Below are 17,589 nucleotides of genomic sequence, written 5' to 3' on the forward strand. Positions count from 1 at the left end.
CATTTTTTTATCGTCTCAGTCCTCAGGCGCACATCTTGCAAATGCATGAATTGTTCAAATCCACGTATGAATTTAGATCTGTTTACATTTTATGACTCCATATTGTTTTTGGTTCCTTGTTTACATTTTATGACTCCATATTGTTTTTGGTTCCTTAAACGGTTAAACGGCTTACATGATGGCAGGAGCTATAGTCAGTGATCAAGTCAACAGCTCAGTGCATTCAAATCACACACAGATCATTGCTCTTTAAACACGAGACAAGGAACGAGAACAGGCAAAGAGACTATTGTTCATGTAAGTATTGAACTTTCTATGGGTTTTTCATAACTGTCACTAAGTGTACCCTTTTTTTTCCTTCTTTTTTTTTACCACGACAGGGAAAACGGGTGCGCACTTCTGAAGAAAATAGTTTTCTGTCCAATCTATTACTATTCACTTAACGATGATTAAGTATCTCTCTGCATTCGGAAAGTATTCAGACCTCTTAGCTTTTGCCACATGTTACGTTACATCCTTGCTTCTGTGATCTAGTTTACAAATATGGTCAGTGATCAAGATTACATCGTTCAGGGTTAGCAAGAGCTGAAAACTGTATTTATTTACCATTCATCTCAGAGGCACTAGAGATGCAAATTTGTGGCAATTCCAAAGCAATAATACATGCTATAATATCACATTTGCATTTTTCAAAATAAACATGTGACTTATGAAAATTACTCTTGCTTCAAATCATCACCAATGTAAACAATTAGAAGTTTTCCTGAAAAAGAAACACTTTACTTTTCTCATCTGAATCAACGGTGTTGCGTTTTGGGGATAAGCACGAGATAAATTGTCTGTCCGATGGCGTGTTCGAATGGGCCTCACAATCTCATATTTATCAGATGGGGAAATCGTAAATATTACATGAATGGGTTTGTCTTCGTCTTATTGCCAAAGTTAGATTGTGCATTTTAAATTTGAAGGCTAAATGGGTTTTACATGCCTCATCTTGCGCTCTTTCTCTGTGTCTCATAGAGGAGGAAGATAATGTTGGGAAAACCTCTTCCAGCCCGACTACAGCTGCTCCTGCCAATGCCACATCCACAAGTCAAAGCAAAGAAAAAGTCATGGCTCCTGTACCCACAGCCCTGCATGTTGAGGAGGAAGAAGCACTTTCCTCCATTCAAGGTCTTACTGCCTATGTCCACTCCCCTAACACAGGTCGGTCAAATTGACATTGTCACTGTGGAAAATGAGTGCACCCACTTAAAGGGGTAGTTTTCCAGGTTTTTACTGCAATCCTAATTGATTTTGTGTTTGAACAGGTAGACCATTTTTGGGGGGAAAAGTTATCTTCCAAAAACGTAGTGATATTGTGGCAATATAATTTGGATTTAAGTATTTCTCAGCAATTTTGAAAAAGATTTCTATAGAAGCATGGCAGGCAGGCATGCATTGCTTGCTTCACATGGCTTTCTGTAGAAAACTATCCCTTTATGTTGATTGTTTCTGCCCCTTCACTTGTTCAGGACAGGACCAATGTAACAAAACAACCACTGACAAGATACCAACATCCATAACTTCAAGTATGTTAAATCTTGACAAGTTTACTAGAACAAAGGCCACCACCACCTTTGAGAGAACACCATTTTCCTCAATTACAAGTCAGTATACACAATTCTACCAACACAGTGACAACCACCATTGAGAATAGTGCAACATCCTCCATTTCCAACTGTGAATATCTCTTCCTGTTACACTAGGATGCATAAGTCTGATTTTAATGCCTAGGTCAATTCCTGTGGGGGACATACTGTACACACACAGTACACGTTCAAAATGCTATTGGAAGATGATCTTAGTGAATATTTAATTCCTTCTGACATTTCAGTGGATGGCACGCCAGAGATTGACATTAGAAAAGATGCTGGGGTGAGATCTACACAAGATGCGGCAGGAGTTCATGACCAACAGCGATCTGTCCACAATAAGAGGGCGTGCCCTGTCAGCAAGTCATGCTCTTCTCTCCACTCATCCAAGTGACTGCAAGTACAACATTCAACACTTAACCTTGGATATATCCACAACTTTTATGTATGTGTCAAAATGGTCAAATAAAATAAATGTTATTTTCCCATATTTCAGCCGTCCTCGACCAAACGAGAGGAAATCGCGGAATGGAGCATCAGCGCTTGATGATCAGCAACAACGTCCCTGACATTGGAGGTCTTTCTACTCCAAGAACTCTTAGATTATCCCCAGGGAATTCTCATTTTTCTGGGGTCTTTTGGGAATTCCCCTAACCTCTCAACTCTTTCCAATACCAATACATGTAATTCACTTACGTTACACTTGTTGGAGAACTGTGCATTGAAATTACAACCATTATTAGAGATAATGGCTCATCTGAAAAGTGACGTGTTGGTTATTTCCATTCCAGTTTTATTTCAGTCTAATTCATTCTACATCTTCCTATCAGCCTTTGAAAAGGATGACCTAATAGACCTCTGTGCTGTATGTACCTACCTGCCTGTTGTTTTAAGGTGGTGTATAGCCAGTCAAAAGAAAACATCTATTCAAAGCCATGCTTGCTTCATTGTAATACATACTGTACATACATACACACAGTACCAGTCAAATGTTTGGACACAGCTGCTCCTTCAAGGGTTTTTCTTTATTTTTACTGTTTTATACACTAGAATAATAGTGAAGACATCAAAAACATGAAATCACACACATCATATCATATCATGTAGTAACCCAAAAAGTGTTAAACAAATCTAAATATATTTTATATTTGAGATCCTTCAAAGTAGCCATCCTTAGCCTTGATGACAGCTTTGCACACTCTTGGCATTCTCTCAACCAGCTTCATGAGGAATGCTTTTCCAACGGTCTTGAAGGAGATATGCTGAGCACTTCTTGGCTGCTTTTCCTTCACTCTGCAGTCCAACTCATCCCAAACCATCTGAAGTGGGTTGAGGTTGGGTGATTGTAGAGGCCAGATCATCTGATGCAGCACTCTACCACTCTCCTCCTTGGTCAAATAGCCCTTCCACAGCCTGGAGGTGTGTTTGGGGTAATTGTCCTGTTGAAAAACAAATTATAGTCCCACTAAGCGCAAACCAAATGGGATGGCGTATTGCTGCAGAATCCTGTGATAGCCATGCTGGTTAAGTGTGCCTTGAATTCTAAATAAATCACTGACAGTGTCACCAACAAAGCACCCCCACACCACCTCCTTCATGGTTCACAGTAGGAACCACACATGCGGAGATTATCTGTTCACCTACTCTGCGTCTCACAAAGACACAATGGTTGGAACCAAAAATCTCAAATTTGGAGTCATCAGACCAAAAGGACAGATTTCCACTGGTGTAATGTCCATTGCTTGTGTTTCTTGGCCCAATCAAGTCTTTTCTTCTTATTGGTGTCCTTTAGTAGTGGTTTCTTTGCAGGAATTCGACCATAAAGGCCTGATTCACGCAGTCTCCTCTGAACAGTTGATGTTGAGATGTGTCTGTTACTTGAAGTCTGAAGCATTTACTTGGGCTGCAATCTAATGAATTTATCTTCTGCAGCAGTGGTAACTCTGGGTCTTCCGTTCCCATGGCGGTCCTCATGAGAGCCAGTTTCATCATAGCGCTTGATGGTTTTTGCAACTGCACTTGAAGAAACTTTCAAGGTTCTTGATTGACTGACCTTCATGTCTTAAAGTAATGATGGACTGTAATTTCTCTTATTATTTGAGCTGTTTTTGCCATAATATGGACTTGGTCTTTTACCAAATCTTCTGTGTAGCACCCCTACCTTGTCAAAACACAACTGATTGGCTCAAATGCATTAAGAAGGAAAGAAATTCCACAAATGAACTTTTAACAAGGCACACCTGTTCATTGAAATGCATTCCAGGTGTCACCTCATGAAGCTGGTTGAGAGAATGCCAAGAGTGTGCAAAGCTGCCATCATGGTAAAAGGTGTCTACTTTGAAGAAACTCAAATATAGCAGATATTTTGATTTGTTTAATACTTTTTTTGTTTACTACACGATTCCATGTGTTTTTTCATCGTTTTGATGGCTTCACTATTATTCTACAATGTAAAAAATAAGGGAAAACCCTTGAATGAGTGGGTGTGCCAAACTTTTGACTACTACTGCATATGTTCATGTTCATTATAATTCCATGTATTCTGTGTCATTTTAAAATGAAAGGGATTTGACAAAAAAAAATGCATTTTGTGAATGTGTTTTTAAAGGATCAAAACTGTGAGGGGATTATTTTATTTTTCAAACTAATGGTATCTAAGCATGTTTCAAGGGTATATCTAGATTTTCAGTGAGTGAGCAATTGTTATTTTACTTCAACAGTGAATAACTGGGGGGTATATGTACATGTGTAGCATATGTGGAGGCTTACTTTTGCACAAAACACGGCCCAAAAATTCCAATAAACCAGTAGTAGCCCATAGCTTTTAGACAATATGAGCAGAGAACTTTTACACACGATCTTTGCTGATGTAAACGTGCAGTCAAGACGAGGGCCAGGCAGAAATAAACAGGGTACTGCGGTTTTTAACTACCGCCATGCCTGGAGTAAACGCGCAATAGACATCCTCACTTTGGATAGGCTACTGCTTGGCTTGAGTGAATTTCCCGACACTTTTAATTGATATCATAATGTGTGTTTAACACCAATGGCATTATTATTTGTTTCAATTATTTTGTTTCAATTCTTTATTCCAATCGAAAATGGCTCACAATTTAGGAGTTTTACGGCACACTCAGCGTCACTTGAGGACGTCGGAGCACATAAGAGACTTATCTCCTACGCCAAAGTTAGTAGTTGCACTGTGGCCAGCCAGGTAGCTTACGTAGCCTTCACCGCTTGATTGCTGCGGCTCTTTCCATCACTGGCGCGTCTAATTTTAAGACCTGGAATAGGCTACTTGTTTAATAGCACCTATTTACCTATAGCCTATAAATTATTTGATTTGTTTTCGGTTTTCTTATTATGTCTTGGTGGAACGCATAAGCTAAGTCGTCATAGGTTAAGGCTATTTAGGGATAGTTTTAGAGCAAGTTGGCCATTTATCATCAGCAGTTAGCTTTCAAGCTAAATTAAGAAGTCTGTTTTGATGCCTGATTTTGAGCATTTCAGATTTTCATACTCAAGCATGAATCCATTATTGGGGGAGAACGCGTTCCTGGTTCAACAACAGCAGCACAACCAGATGGGGAGCCATTCTGATTATTCCATGACAGGCCTAGACTCATACGGTGCAGCTGACTCAGGCTTCATCTTGGGCGAGCACAACGGGTTTGGACAAGATGGCATATCTGGCCTGGACATAAATTCGCTGCCACCTTCAGGACTCGCTTATTTGCACCAGAACAACATGCACCGTGCACCGCCGCCCCCCGCAGCGATGGCCCTGCGTAACGACTTGGGTTCCAACATCAGTGTTCTCAAGACCTTGAATTTGCGCTTCCGTTGCTTTTTGGCTAAAGTTCATGAACTGGAGCGTCGGAATAAAGCTTTGGAGAAGCAGCTTCAACAGGCTTTGGAAAACAATGAGGACAATTCAGAAGGACACGGGAAAAAGCCATTGACTAAGGAAATGGGAGTCCAGACTGGTTTCGTAGGGCCCATCGCAGTTAGGCCCGGACATATCCCACTCCAGAACGTTAATAACTCTGCATACCTGCCTGGGGGTCTTCTCTCTCCATCACTCAACAGGCCTACAACTCCCTCCTTTGAGTCCAACAGCAAATCAGTATTTAGGAACTCGACTCTGACTGACTCGAATTCCAACCTCAATTCCAACCAACTCACTCCACATATTTGCCTCAGTCCTTTATTAACCCCTACTGATACTTCCAACCCTATATCCAACATTAACGAGAAATATGTCAGTTCTGGGACTGGTATGTCTACTAACCCGCCTCCCCGGTTCCTTCCCGGCACCGTTTGGTCCTACAACCACGACCGCAGGTTTGGCACGGGGAGGGAGTCGCGCGTAACAGATATGGGTGTGCCTTGTGCCCAAACGGACGGCGTTGGTGTTCAAATCGACACCATCACCCCTGAGATACGGGCCCTGTACAACGTGTTGGGCAAGGTGAAACGAGAGAGGGATGAGTATAAATGCAGGTATGGATGAGGCGGTCTGGAGTATCATGGTTAAAGATCTGGGTCCTTAAGCCAATGTTATTGTCACTTGTAGAACTGATGTGTGATGTCATTTATTGTTTCTCTAGCCCATCATTATTAGGGCAACACCCCTAGCCCAGGATTGGCCAACCCTCCTCCTGGAGAGCGAAGGGGTGTGGAGGCTTTTGTTCCAGCCCTGCTCTAGTCTACTAATCAGTGATCCTGTTTTATAGCTACATGTCCATAACACCTCAGTGTCGTTCTGCCGACGTCTTGTCAGAATAGGAATAGAAAACCATCAAAATCATTGCGTTAGAGATATTTACAGTGGGTTCTCCTATTTACAAATGTGGAGTGCAATGTATCTCAACTAACCATAGCCTATTTTGAGCCCATTCAACCGTTGAGTGTTTTTGCTTTCTTCATACCAAATAACACCCCCAGAACCCAAGAAAATAACATTACATCACCATGCAAGGTCTAGATGAGCTGCATGCGTATCTTGTAATATAAGGCAGAGCTTTATTACAGGCTCTGGGGTTGTCCAGCTGATGCTCATGCTGCAAAAGTACTGTGTAGCTTAGAGCTGAGTTGAAATTAAGAGACATCGGTTCTGTTGTTTTTGTCGTCGTCATCCATCATCATCCTCGTCATCATCCTCCATAAGATGGCTTCTGGTTACTCTGTAAATCTTGGAAGTGTTTTAGCTGCTCTACTTTTGTCTTCAAATTGCCCCTGTACTCCCCAAATGATATGGCATCACAAGGCTTCACTATAGGCTTGTAGGGGATCATAGTTCAAACATAGTTGAGCACAGCATTTAAAAGAACAGCATTGGCCAATCTCTTATCCAATAGGAGGATTATCTAGAGAGGGCTGGAGTGAAGTCAGCAGTACACTTGTTTTTGTCTCTTAAATGGCCTTCCCCCATCTCTCTCCCCCTCCTCCGCCCCTCTGCGTTTTGTCTCAGCACCTGCAATGCAGCACTGTGCTGAAAGCTGTGACCGCTAGTGGTGTCACCAGAGGCTCTCCACATTATTCTCTCTCTCTCTTTCACGTTCCCTATTTCTCTTCCTCTCTCTCTCTCTCACTCCGTCTCTTTCTCTTTTTCACTCACCTCCCGCTCCCACTATTTCTCTCTCACACACACAAACTCTCTTTTCTGTTGTCTCTCTCTCTCTCTCTCTCTCTCTCTCTCTCTCTCTCTCTCTCTCTCTCTCTCTCTCACACACCCCCTCTACCCATCCCGTACGGCCACTCGCCCTCTGCAGCATCCGTGAGAAGATGCGGACATCACTAAATGACACTGGTAACCTTCCCTATAGTCCACTGTCTGAATGTTAATGGCGACAAGGCAGCGTCATCTCTCTCAGATTACAAGCCTCTATGACTTGCCAGTCGAAACACCCTCCTCTAATTCTCTTTTATGGAGAAGGTCAAATGGCTTAACAGGGAAACATTTCCAATCATTTGCCTCGGATCTCATTGAAAAGCAACTTTCTCATAACAATGCAATATCAGACAGTTGGTGTTTGTTTTTAATGAGTTTCCAGGGGGCTGTGGGAAGATGGAATAGAACCTAATTTTCCATTCAATTTATGAAGTGTATACCGTTAATGGCTTGTACAACTTGCAGTATAGGCTGCCCAAGTATACCATTAAAAACAGGCTACTGTATACACTGCATCCCCCCACTTGAGCAGACCGATAACAGTGCGTATAGGCAATGTGCAATATGGCACATGCGCCCTCCTGGGTTAGACCACTTCTCACCTTCTGTAAGTGTCGCAGCCGCGTGCTCTACATGTATACTGCATCTGTTGCGTAACACAGCTGAGTAAGGGAGATCAGGCACACAACATGGATTCAAACACCGTCAAACTTTATTGAACCGCATGAACACAACACTGTAGCTTGTGGTAAATGGTATTAGGCTCTCTGTCTGATTTCTGTCTCTCTGGTATTTGTAACCAGTGTTATTATTTGACTATTTTGGGCATTTGACAAAGTGATCTACCCTCAGTCACAGATGGTTGCAATAATTGAGGTTCTGGAGTACCCTAGTAGACAATAATGGCAATTGTGGGATTGAGCTGCTAAAATTGGGTGTCTAAGTGGAAGTATCTTTGCGTCTTTGACACTGGCTGTCTGGAAGCAGTGTCGTTATAACAGTGAATACTGACGTCAATACTGTTCCTAAAAGAGAAGAGACAGTGATGATGGAGTGTGATGACTCCCCCATCAATCTCCGTTCTCAACAATAGTGTGTGTGTGTGTGTGTGTGTGTGTGTGTGTGTGTGTGTGTGTTTCAATAGATGGGAGGAAGAGTACACAGTCAGAGTGGACCTCCAGGAGAAAGTGGCTGAGCTGGAGGAGGTAAGCCCTTAGCTGTGTCAATGATAAAGTGCAATCTGCTACATACATTTTTTTTAAATTCATGATATAAAGCCATTAATTCTTGAATAATAAAACCTATAAATACCTCATGAACTTAGTCCAACTGTCTAACCCCCTCAGAACCCAAAATACACTGAATAAAAATAGAAAGCAACATGTGAACTGTTGATCCCATGTTTCATGAGCTGAAATAAAAGATCCCAGAAATGTTCCATATGCACAAAAAGCTTATTTCTCTCAAATGTTGGGCACAAATGTGTTTACATCCCCGTCAGTGAGAATTTGATCCTTTATCAAAATAATCCATCCACCTGACGGGTGTGGCATATCAATAAGTTGATTAAATAGCATGATCATTACACAGGTGCACCTTATGCTGAGGACAATAAAAGCCCACTCTAAAATGTGCAGTTTAGTCACACAACACAATGCCACCGATGTCTCAAGTTTTGAGGGAGCGTGCAATTGGCATGCTGACTGCAGATATGTTGCCAGAGAATTTCATGTTAATTTCTCTACCATAAGCCACCAGACCAGGACCTACACATCTGGCTTCTTCACCTGCGGGATCATCAGAGAGGGGAGAGCGATGGAGGTGTTGAGGAGTATTTCTGTCTGTCATAAAGCCCTTTTGGGGGAAAAACATATTCTGATTGGCTGGGCTGGCTCCCAAGTGGGTGGGCCTATGGGCATCCCAGGCCCACCCAGATTAGATTAGGACCTAATGAATTTATTTCAATTGACAGATTTTCTTACGTGACCTGTAACTCAGCAAAATATTAGAAATTGTTGCATGATGCGTCTTTATATTTTTGTTCAGTGCATAAGCGTGTTTAACGCCATTGTTTGTAAACAATGTCATTGTAAACAGCCCCTGTATAGCTTTAAAACATGGTTAAACTATCATTTTGAGCTCATGGATGGTCAGTCCTTGTGTCCATAGCGCTGTTTATGAATTTGATATTGGTTACATTTCTCCAGCCCCATCCCTAAGCTGTTTACCTAAAAATGTGGCGGCGGGTGGCTGCTTTGTTATTGTTTGAACTGCACATGATCCCTTTAATATCTCACACTAACATTATGATTCCACCTCAGATCAGCTGGGTTGATTGGAAAGCAGCAGTAGAGAGTGTATTTTGTAACTTTAGCTAGAAAGAACTACAAATGAACTATACAATACGCCACCCATTTTGTTGATTTGGTGTACTTATACTCATAATCATATATGTTATGTCATAAGTGCTATGCAAATTAGGCTCTTGGGGTGTGTGTGTGTGTGTGTGTGTGTGTGTGTGTGTGTGTGTGCAGGACCTCCAGGAGAGTGAGGTGTGTCAGGATGAGCTGGCCCTCAGGGTGAAACAGCTGAAAGCTGAGCTGGTCCTCTTCAAAAGCCTTATGAGCAACGTGAGTCCCTCGTAGCACTGTTGGAATAGCTCACCACAAAAGTTGTTGAGATTTGTATACTTCAAAAGTAGTCCCACTCGCTTTTGAGTTACAAAATCTCGAGCAAAATACTTTTATGGTATTGGTACAGTTTGCTTCGGAAATGTCTTTGAAAAATACAAAGAAGATTTGGGAACACATATTTCCTTTTGCGAGTGTCACTTGCTCTTCGCTCTCTTTATCAGAACCTGTCGGATCTGGACAGTAAGATCCAGGAGAAAGCCATGAAGGTGGACATGGACATCTGTAGACGCATCGACATCACAGCTCGCCTGTGTGATGTGGCCCAGCAGAGGAACTGTGAAGACATGATCCAGATCTTCCAGGTCAGGACCGCTCATAGGCCGCTATACTACTGACTACACTATCTGTTAAGTAGCCCCTAGACACGGATTTAAGTACAACTTAGCATTTACCACTGTAATGGTTACGTGTAGGATTTTTCCAGGGTAAGCTAATTCTAGCTAATTAGTATAATGACCGCGTGACCAAATCTTTGGAGGCAAGTCCACTCATATCTTCTAGGTCAACTCACACCTGTGTTATTACACCTTAATAACCATGTTCATTACACCTTTATTGCACTGCTATTACACAGTTGTTACACCTTTATCTAGCAGATGGCCACACCTCCTTCCACTCTGACCCGCCGGCCCCGGAAACAGGCGGCCCAATCGGTTAAAGGCGGTGACGGGGACGAACCAACCAGCATCTCTGAGAGCGAGGCGGGCAAGGATGAGGAGTCGTGTAGCACGTCAGCCAATCAGATCAACGAGGAAATGCAGAGGATGCTGAACCAGTTGTGAGTTCTCTGGCTGCTCTTTAACTATGTAGGTTATGGTCAGCAATCGAGGTCTTGCTGAAGTCTCCAACGTCACACCTGGAGAGCCACTCTGCACTAAACACACTTGATTCAAAAGCTTGTGGTCTAAATTTCAGACCGTGGTTATTTGAATCCGGACTGTTAAGAGTTTGAGCTGGATAAAAATCCTACACACTGCTGATCTCCAGGACTGGAGTCTGTCGCTTGTAAGATGTGAGTGGATCAGAGTCGGCCAGTGAACTATAAATAGATGTACAACTGGTAAGCCATACTATTGTTGGTCTTGCAGGAGGGAGTGTGAGTTTGAGGACGACTGTGACAGCCTGGCCTGGGAGGAGACTGAGGAGACTCTGCTGCTGTGGGAGGATTTCCCAGGATACACTCTGGGGGCAGTGGAGACACAGGGGGAGGTAAGCCACTATAATTGCCGCTAGACACTGGCTGATCTAAGATCAGTTATGTATTTACCAATGTAATGGTTCATGTTAGGAGCTGATCCCAAAACTGTGTTAATGGGCATGCTTTAACAAAAGCCACTGTACTTCCTGCTTGTCAATCATTCTTATGGTTGGGCTGCCGTATCTGTGTGTCTGTGTCCTACTTAACACATTGCATGTACGACTGTGACATTGGCATGTCCTGATCCCTGGATCACAGTGTAATGTAGATAAGCTGGTAGCATACACACACACACACACACACACACACACAATTATCTTGATTTACCCCGGTACTGTTAGTCATTCTCATTCCCAATAACAATCTGGTTAGTCATGAGTGGACAATTTAAATAATAGTGACAATTTAAAAAAAAATCTGTAGACAATATCAGAAAAAAGAGGCAGGGCAATGGATGAGAAGTGTTTTAGATTTCCATATACTGATTGAAGTTCTTTTCATCTCATTCATATTAGGCAAATTAGCACAAAACAATGTTCTCTCTCTCGCTCTCTTTCACACACACACACACACACACACACACACAGCAGCAACAGCAGCAGGAGGAGTCCATAGAGAAGGTAATACAGGACACAGAGTCCCTCTTCCAGACCAGAGAGAAGGAGTATCAGGAGACCATCGACCAGATCGAGGTGAGACACACGTACACACACACTCACACAAACAAAGCCCTTCTCTAAGTACCAGTTTTCCCGCTGCTATTTGTACAATATGAGGACTATGCGGCAATGAGAAGGCTATTTATAAAGCCTGCAGAGAGCGATGAAGCACTGCTGTAAACAGAGCCATAAATACATAGAAGTTTCTCTGGGATTATTATATTATGGAAATAAACAAGACGGCCATTCCATATGCTTACATGAGTCACTGTTGAAATGAGTTCCTGTGCAGATGATAAGTTAAATTGAAGTAACAAATTGAAGGTAGTATAGTCTCTTTATTTTTTTAATAGAGCTCCTTTCCAGAAGTCGTCCTCTTATTCGCTAAATTGCTAAATTCATTGCTAAGTACAAATACAATCAACCAAAAAGCAAACACCGAAAAATAAAAAAAATATTTATGCATATGACTGCAGCCTTTGGTTTTGCACTTGCAAAGATCCTGGCCCTCATTACTCCAAAAAAGTAATGTTCTGGTGACAATTCAAACCGGAGCGAATGTCTTACGTTGGTTCCCCGCAGTTGGAGCTGGCCACGGCTAAGAGTGACATGAACCGACACCTGCACGAGTACATGGAGATGTGTTCCATGAAGCGAGGCCTGGATGTGCAGATGGAGACGTGCAGGAGACTCATCACCCAGAGTGGAGACAGGTATCAGACACCTCCGCATGGTGCTGAACACTCTAAACGCTCAAAAAGATACCCTAGGTATGAGATATCAGTATGAGATACCTGTATGAGATATCAGTATGAGATACTTGTCTGAGATATCCAAACAGTCAAAGAGTTACCCTAGAGATACCTAGAGATACGGCTGGTATTAGACACCAGAAAGAGGTGGAAGATAACAAGAGGAATGAGATCTATGCTGTAACTGAATCCTCTCGCAGGGTGATGCCAAGCACCTGGTTCATTCGTAATCATCTAACAATAACCCATGTAACGAAATACAATTCTTAATTTTGTGAAATATGTGCTGGGGATGCATCTATTACACATATGTTACAGTACAGGTTAACTCTTTAATTCTCCCAACTGTGCTGATAGTGATAGAATCCATATGTCATTACATTGACCTGTCTGTGAGTATGGTAGCCTGGTCCCAGATCTGTTTGTGTCGTCTTGCCATCTCCTATGGTCATTATAACGCCAATGACCATAAGGGCTGGCAAGACGGCACAAACAGCTTTGGGACCAGGCTATGAGCACGGACTGTTCGGGTCGTCTTGTCTCAAGGTCATTGGCAGTTGTATTGACTCCGCCTCGCCGTTTCCCTTTCAGGAAGTCTCCCCCTCTCGTTACTGCGGCCATGGAGGACTCTGATGACGGAGAGAAGGAGAGGAGTAAGGTGTCCCCACCCGCAGACTCTGAAAGTGATGAACCCTACTGTGACACCAAGGTTAATAGTGGTACGGTCCCTCACTTACCATGGAGGAAGTCCTAATCCTTACTGATGATGCCCTGTAGATGTACCATAGTCTGGATAGTGCTGTTGTTTACATTTGTTTTTGCCATAAATGATGTAAAGCCAGCAGACTCTTTCCAGGGCCATAAGTCACCACTGCCCTCTTGTGGTTCAGGTTATTACAACACCTAATCTGATAGGACTAAATGGCATTTAGAAAAGGAAATCAATTGGATTTCTTAACATTGTGATATTTCTATGATATGAACGATCAAAATATATACCTTTTTTGTTTAAGTTTGCCCATTGATCTTGCTATATGTATCAAGATTCAACCGAAAACAATTTGCACACGGTTTTTGTGGAATAGATGCCTTATGTTACATTGCAGTTACAGATTTGAAACATCAGCAGAATTTTTGAAGGCAAACAAAAAAAAAGTGCACCATTGGCAAAACATTGTCACAGGATAAGTCATTATCTAGCAGTCTGTCACATCTGAACAAAATGAACATTTACAGTTTTCTAAAAGGAAAGGGCCTAGCTGTTGATAGCCATCGATGAAAATCGATTTTCTTTATAGTTAATATCCTTCTCATTCCATTTTCCCCATTTTTGAAAGTATGGATACAATTTCTGAGAAGCATATAGAAAGATTCAAGGATGTAAAGCCTTTTTAATCAATCTCACAACATTCACATGTACACATGTTATTATCCGAGAGGTTCACAACATTCGTATGGACACATGTTATTAACAGAGGTTCACAACATTCGTATGGACACAACATGTTATTAACAGAGAGGTTCACAACTTTGTTATTTACTTTGCTTGGTTACATATTCATGCACTTTATTTATTTCAGCCCTTTTTCATTCCTCATTGAAATTCAGATAGCTACAGTATTTTTTTTTAAATGAATAAATAAATTATTTTTATTGCTATTTATTTTCTATTACAATTGCAACAATGAAAGTATGACAGTTGAGATGTTTTTTTTTTTTAGATGAAATGCCCAGCATAATATTGAGTCGTTTTGCAAAGACAATTCACAAAAGCCATCGATATAATTATTCTCAAAAGTTTAGAGTTAAAAGAAAACCATTGGGACCATTAGCTTTGTACAGTCATGCACATTGCTGTAATCCCAAACTAGAACCAAACATAGGAGCATACTGCATGTGGATAGTGTTGATATCACAACCCACATAAACGCGTCCTATAAAAGCGCTCACTCAATGCAAGTGAAAACATACCCAGTCAGCAATGAATTCATCTTCACCTGCAATGGGGGGGGGGGCTCTCTGATTAACCAACGGTGAATCAGACTGCCGTTTGCGGCGCTTTTAAAAAGTGGAGAGCCTAAGAGGTATGAGTTTAAAGGCCTCGGACAAAGGGACAAGCTAGTATACCTGTTGGTGTGATATTAATCCTGTTCAGGTCGATAAAACATAATGCTAGCGGGCGAATAACTGCTTTAGGAGCTCGTTCAAGGTCACTCGGGAACGGTGACAAGTTTTACGTAGCGCGCGACCTTCATTTATCTGAGCACAGGTAGACCACCGAGTGTGTTTAACCATTTGCTTTGTGAGATCTGTGGTTGTAGCAACATTTCATTGCACTTGAACATGCTCAATGTTTACAGTTGGAGGAAAACGTAAACAACAATCCTATCTAAGGGCTCGATTCAATCAGCGCAGAAGATCGGCGTTTATCGCACGATTGACATTCAAAGGTTTCTGTGTTCGCGGAGACCGCACATTCAAGGTAAACGCTACTCATCTCGGCTCAATTGAAAATGACCTTTAAATTTCAACCACACGATTCGATCGGGCCTAGCTCCTTTGTTTATTGATGTCTGAACGCGTCTTGTAAAAACATGTCCCCCTACTTTGTACAGTTTTGTAAATGTCCACATCTAAAGTTGCACAAAATGATCTGTGTTGAACAGTAATTGTGACGCTGTGTTCAAATGCTCAAATATAACATCTTCACTAGCTGTTAGCCTACTGAATGTAAATAACATGTAAGTGTACACTGTGAAGACGAAGCCATGTAAGATATTTCAGAAAGAGATTTCAGACAGTATGGCTGAAAAGGTGTCCCATTGTATTGAGAGTGTCTTTGGGTGTTCTCATGGATACACAAAAAGCTAGTATACCTGTTGGTGTGCATGTATGTAGGTTACCTCTGTGGATATTATTTTGTGCAGGGTTTAAAATGACACATTGTGAGTTTCTGAAATACACTGCTTTGCGCAGAATCTAATTCATGGGTTATAATTGATGGGTCTAATTGATGGGTTATATACTACTTCTGGCAGTATGAATATGTGTATGTGTATCTTAAACATTCACATTGACTCTTGGGAATGCCTTAGCAGTAGGCTAAACCATCTATACACTATATATACAAAAGTATGTGGACACCCCATTCAAATGAGTAGATTCAGCTATTTCAGCCACACCTGTTGCTGACAGGTGTATAAAATCGAGCACACAGCAATTCAATCTCCATAAACAAACATTGGCAGTAGAATGGCCCGTACTGAAGAGCTCAGTGACTTTCAACGTGGCTCCGTCATAGGATGCCACCTTTCCAACAAGTCAGTTCGTCACATTTCTGCCCTGCTAGAGCTGCCCAGGTTAACTGTATTGTGAAGTGGAAACGTCTAGGAGCAACACCGGCTCAGCCGTAAAAATCGTCTGTCCTCGGTTGCAACTCTCACTACCGAGTTCCAAACTGCCCATGGAAGCAACTTCAGCACAATATTTGTTTGTCGGGAGCTTCATGAAATGGGTTTCTATGGCCGACCAGCCACAAACAAGCCTAATATCACCATGCGCAATGCCGGCTGGAGTGTTGTAAAGCTCGCCACCATTGGACTCCGGAGCAGTGGAAAGGCATTCTCTGGAGTAATGAATCACGCTTCACCATCTAGCAGTCCGATGGATGAATCTGGGTCTGGCGGATGCCAGGAGAACGCTACCTGCCCCAATGCATAGTGCCAACTGTAAAGTTTGGTGGAGGAGGAATAATGGTCTGGGGCTGATTTTCATGGTTCGGGTTAGGCCCCTTAGTTCAAGGGAAAATCTTAACGCTACAGCATACAATGACATTCTAGACGATTCTGTGCTTCCAACTTTGTGGCAACAGTTTGGGGAAGGCCCTATCCTGTTTCAGCATGACAATTCCCCCGTGCACAAAGCGAGGTCCATACAGAAATGGTTTGTCGAGATCGGTGTTAAACAACTTGACTGGCCTGCACAGAGCCCTGACCTCAACCCTATCGAACACCTTTGGGATGAAGTTTAACACTGACTGTGAGCCAGGCCTAATCTCCCAACATCAATGCCCGACCAAACTAATGCTCTCGTGGTTGAATGGAGGCTAGTCCTCGCAGCATTGTTCCAACATCTAGTGGGAAGCCTTCCCAGAAGAGTGGAGGCTGTTAAAGCAGCAAAGGGGGGAGGACCAACTCCATGTAACCGGCCATGATTTCAGAATGAGATGTTCGACGAGCAGGTGTCCACATACTTTTGGTCATTTAGTGTAGCATCTGCAAGTAGTGCACAAAAGGCACATATCTGGTAGCCAAAGTTCCAGAAATGCGTGGAAAAAGGAGACATCTATAGGCCTATACGTGATGATAATAAACAGAGATATCCACATACTGCACCTTTGGCCATGTAGTGTATGTCTGTCTATAACAATTGCAGGAATTGTTTCAGAGTTTACTTGTTCAACCTCTCTGGGGATTCAAAACATATCTTTCATATGATAAAAACATGAATGTCTGCCTAGTCATTTCTCTAATCTTTACTGCAAAATAAGTCAACACAGACGAATGTACAGAAAGAAGCAAGCCACACAGCAAAAGCAGTCTGAAGACTTCTATCACTATAGCGACCAATAGACTACCATACCTCTTCATGCAACTGTGTACAGAAGCTCAGCAAGTAAACTTTTGAAAAAATCGAAATGTAAATAAATCCATCTGTTGAAATGTGAATATTAGTAACAGCGGTGAAATAACACGATTGTATGTGGTCAGAGTTAAACATGACATGTCCAGTCTCAACATGATTTGAAACGCAGGTGATTTTTTTTTCCTATCTGAATTTGTCAAACAGCAGCATTGTAGAGGAAGATTAGAATGATTTAAGGGGTTGCAAACTATGACATGTACTCCTGTGAGACCATTATATTTGATCTGGGACTGTGTGTACACTGTATCTGTGTTACTGATCAACCTCTATGTTTC

At 42.1% G+C, this 17,589-nt stretch overlaps 1 protein-coding gene across 4 annotated transcripts; it reads left to right on the forward strand.

Annotated features, from left to right (window-relative positions):
* Positions 1-4,824: 4,824 nt before the first annotated feature.
* LOC139373434 (non-homologous end joining factor IFFO1-like) lies at positions 4,825-13,765 on the forward strand. 4 transcript variants are annotated; one of them, XM_071113920.1, is made up of 9 exons: positions 4,825-6,137; positions 8,453-8,513; positions 9,843-9,938; positions 10,163-10,303; positions 10,595-10,779; positions 11,090-11,210; positions 11,790-11,891; positions 12,441-12,571; positions 13,202-13,765. In XM_071113920.1, exons 1-9 carry the CDS (start codon positions 5,122-5,124, stop codon positions 13,362-13,364), a joined length of 2,016 nt encoding a protein of 671 aa, XP_070970021.1. In that variant the 5' UTR covers positions 4,825-5,121; the 3' UTR covers positions 13,365-13,765. The 4 variants fall into 4 exon arrangements, with proteins under 4 accessions (XP_070970021.1, XP_070970019.1, XP_070970017.1 ...); XM_071113918.1 differs by having other exon boundaries at positions 4,829-6,137; positions 10,598-10,779; positions 11,787-11,891; XM_071113916.1 differs by having other exon boundaries at positions 4,829-6,137; positions 10,598-10,779; positions 11,787-11,891; positions 12,441-12,628; positions 13,202-13,592.
* The last annotated feature ends 3,824 nt before the right edge of the window (positions 13,766-17,589 follow it).

The sequence above is a fragment of the Oncorhynchus clarkii genome, chromosome 18 (genome assembly GCF_045791955.1).
Source record: "Oncorhynchus clarkii lewisi isolate Uvic-CL-2024 chromosome 18, UVic_Ocla_1.0, whole genome shotgun sequence".
Classification (NCBI taxonomy): domain Eukaryota; kingdom Metazoa; phylum Chordata; class Actinopteri; order Salmoniformes; family Salmonidae; genus Oncorhynchus; species Oncorhynchus clarkii.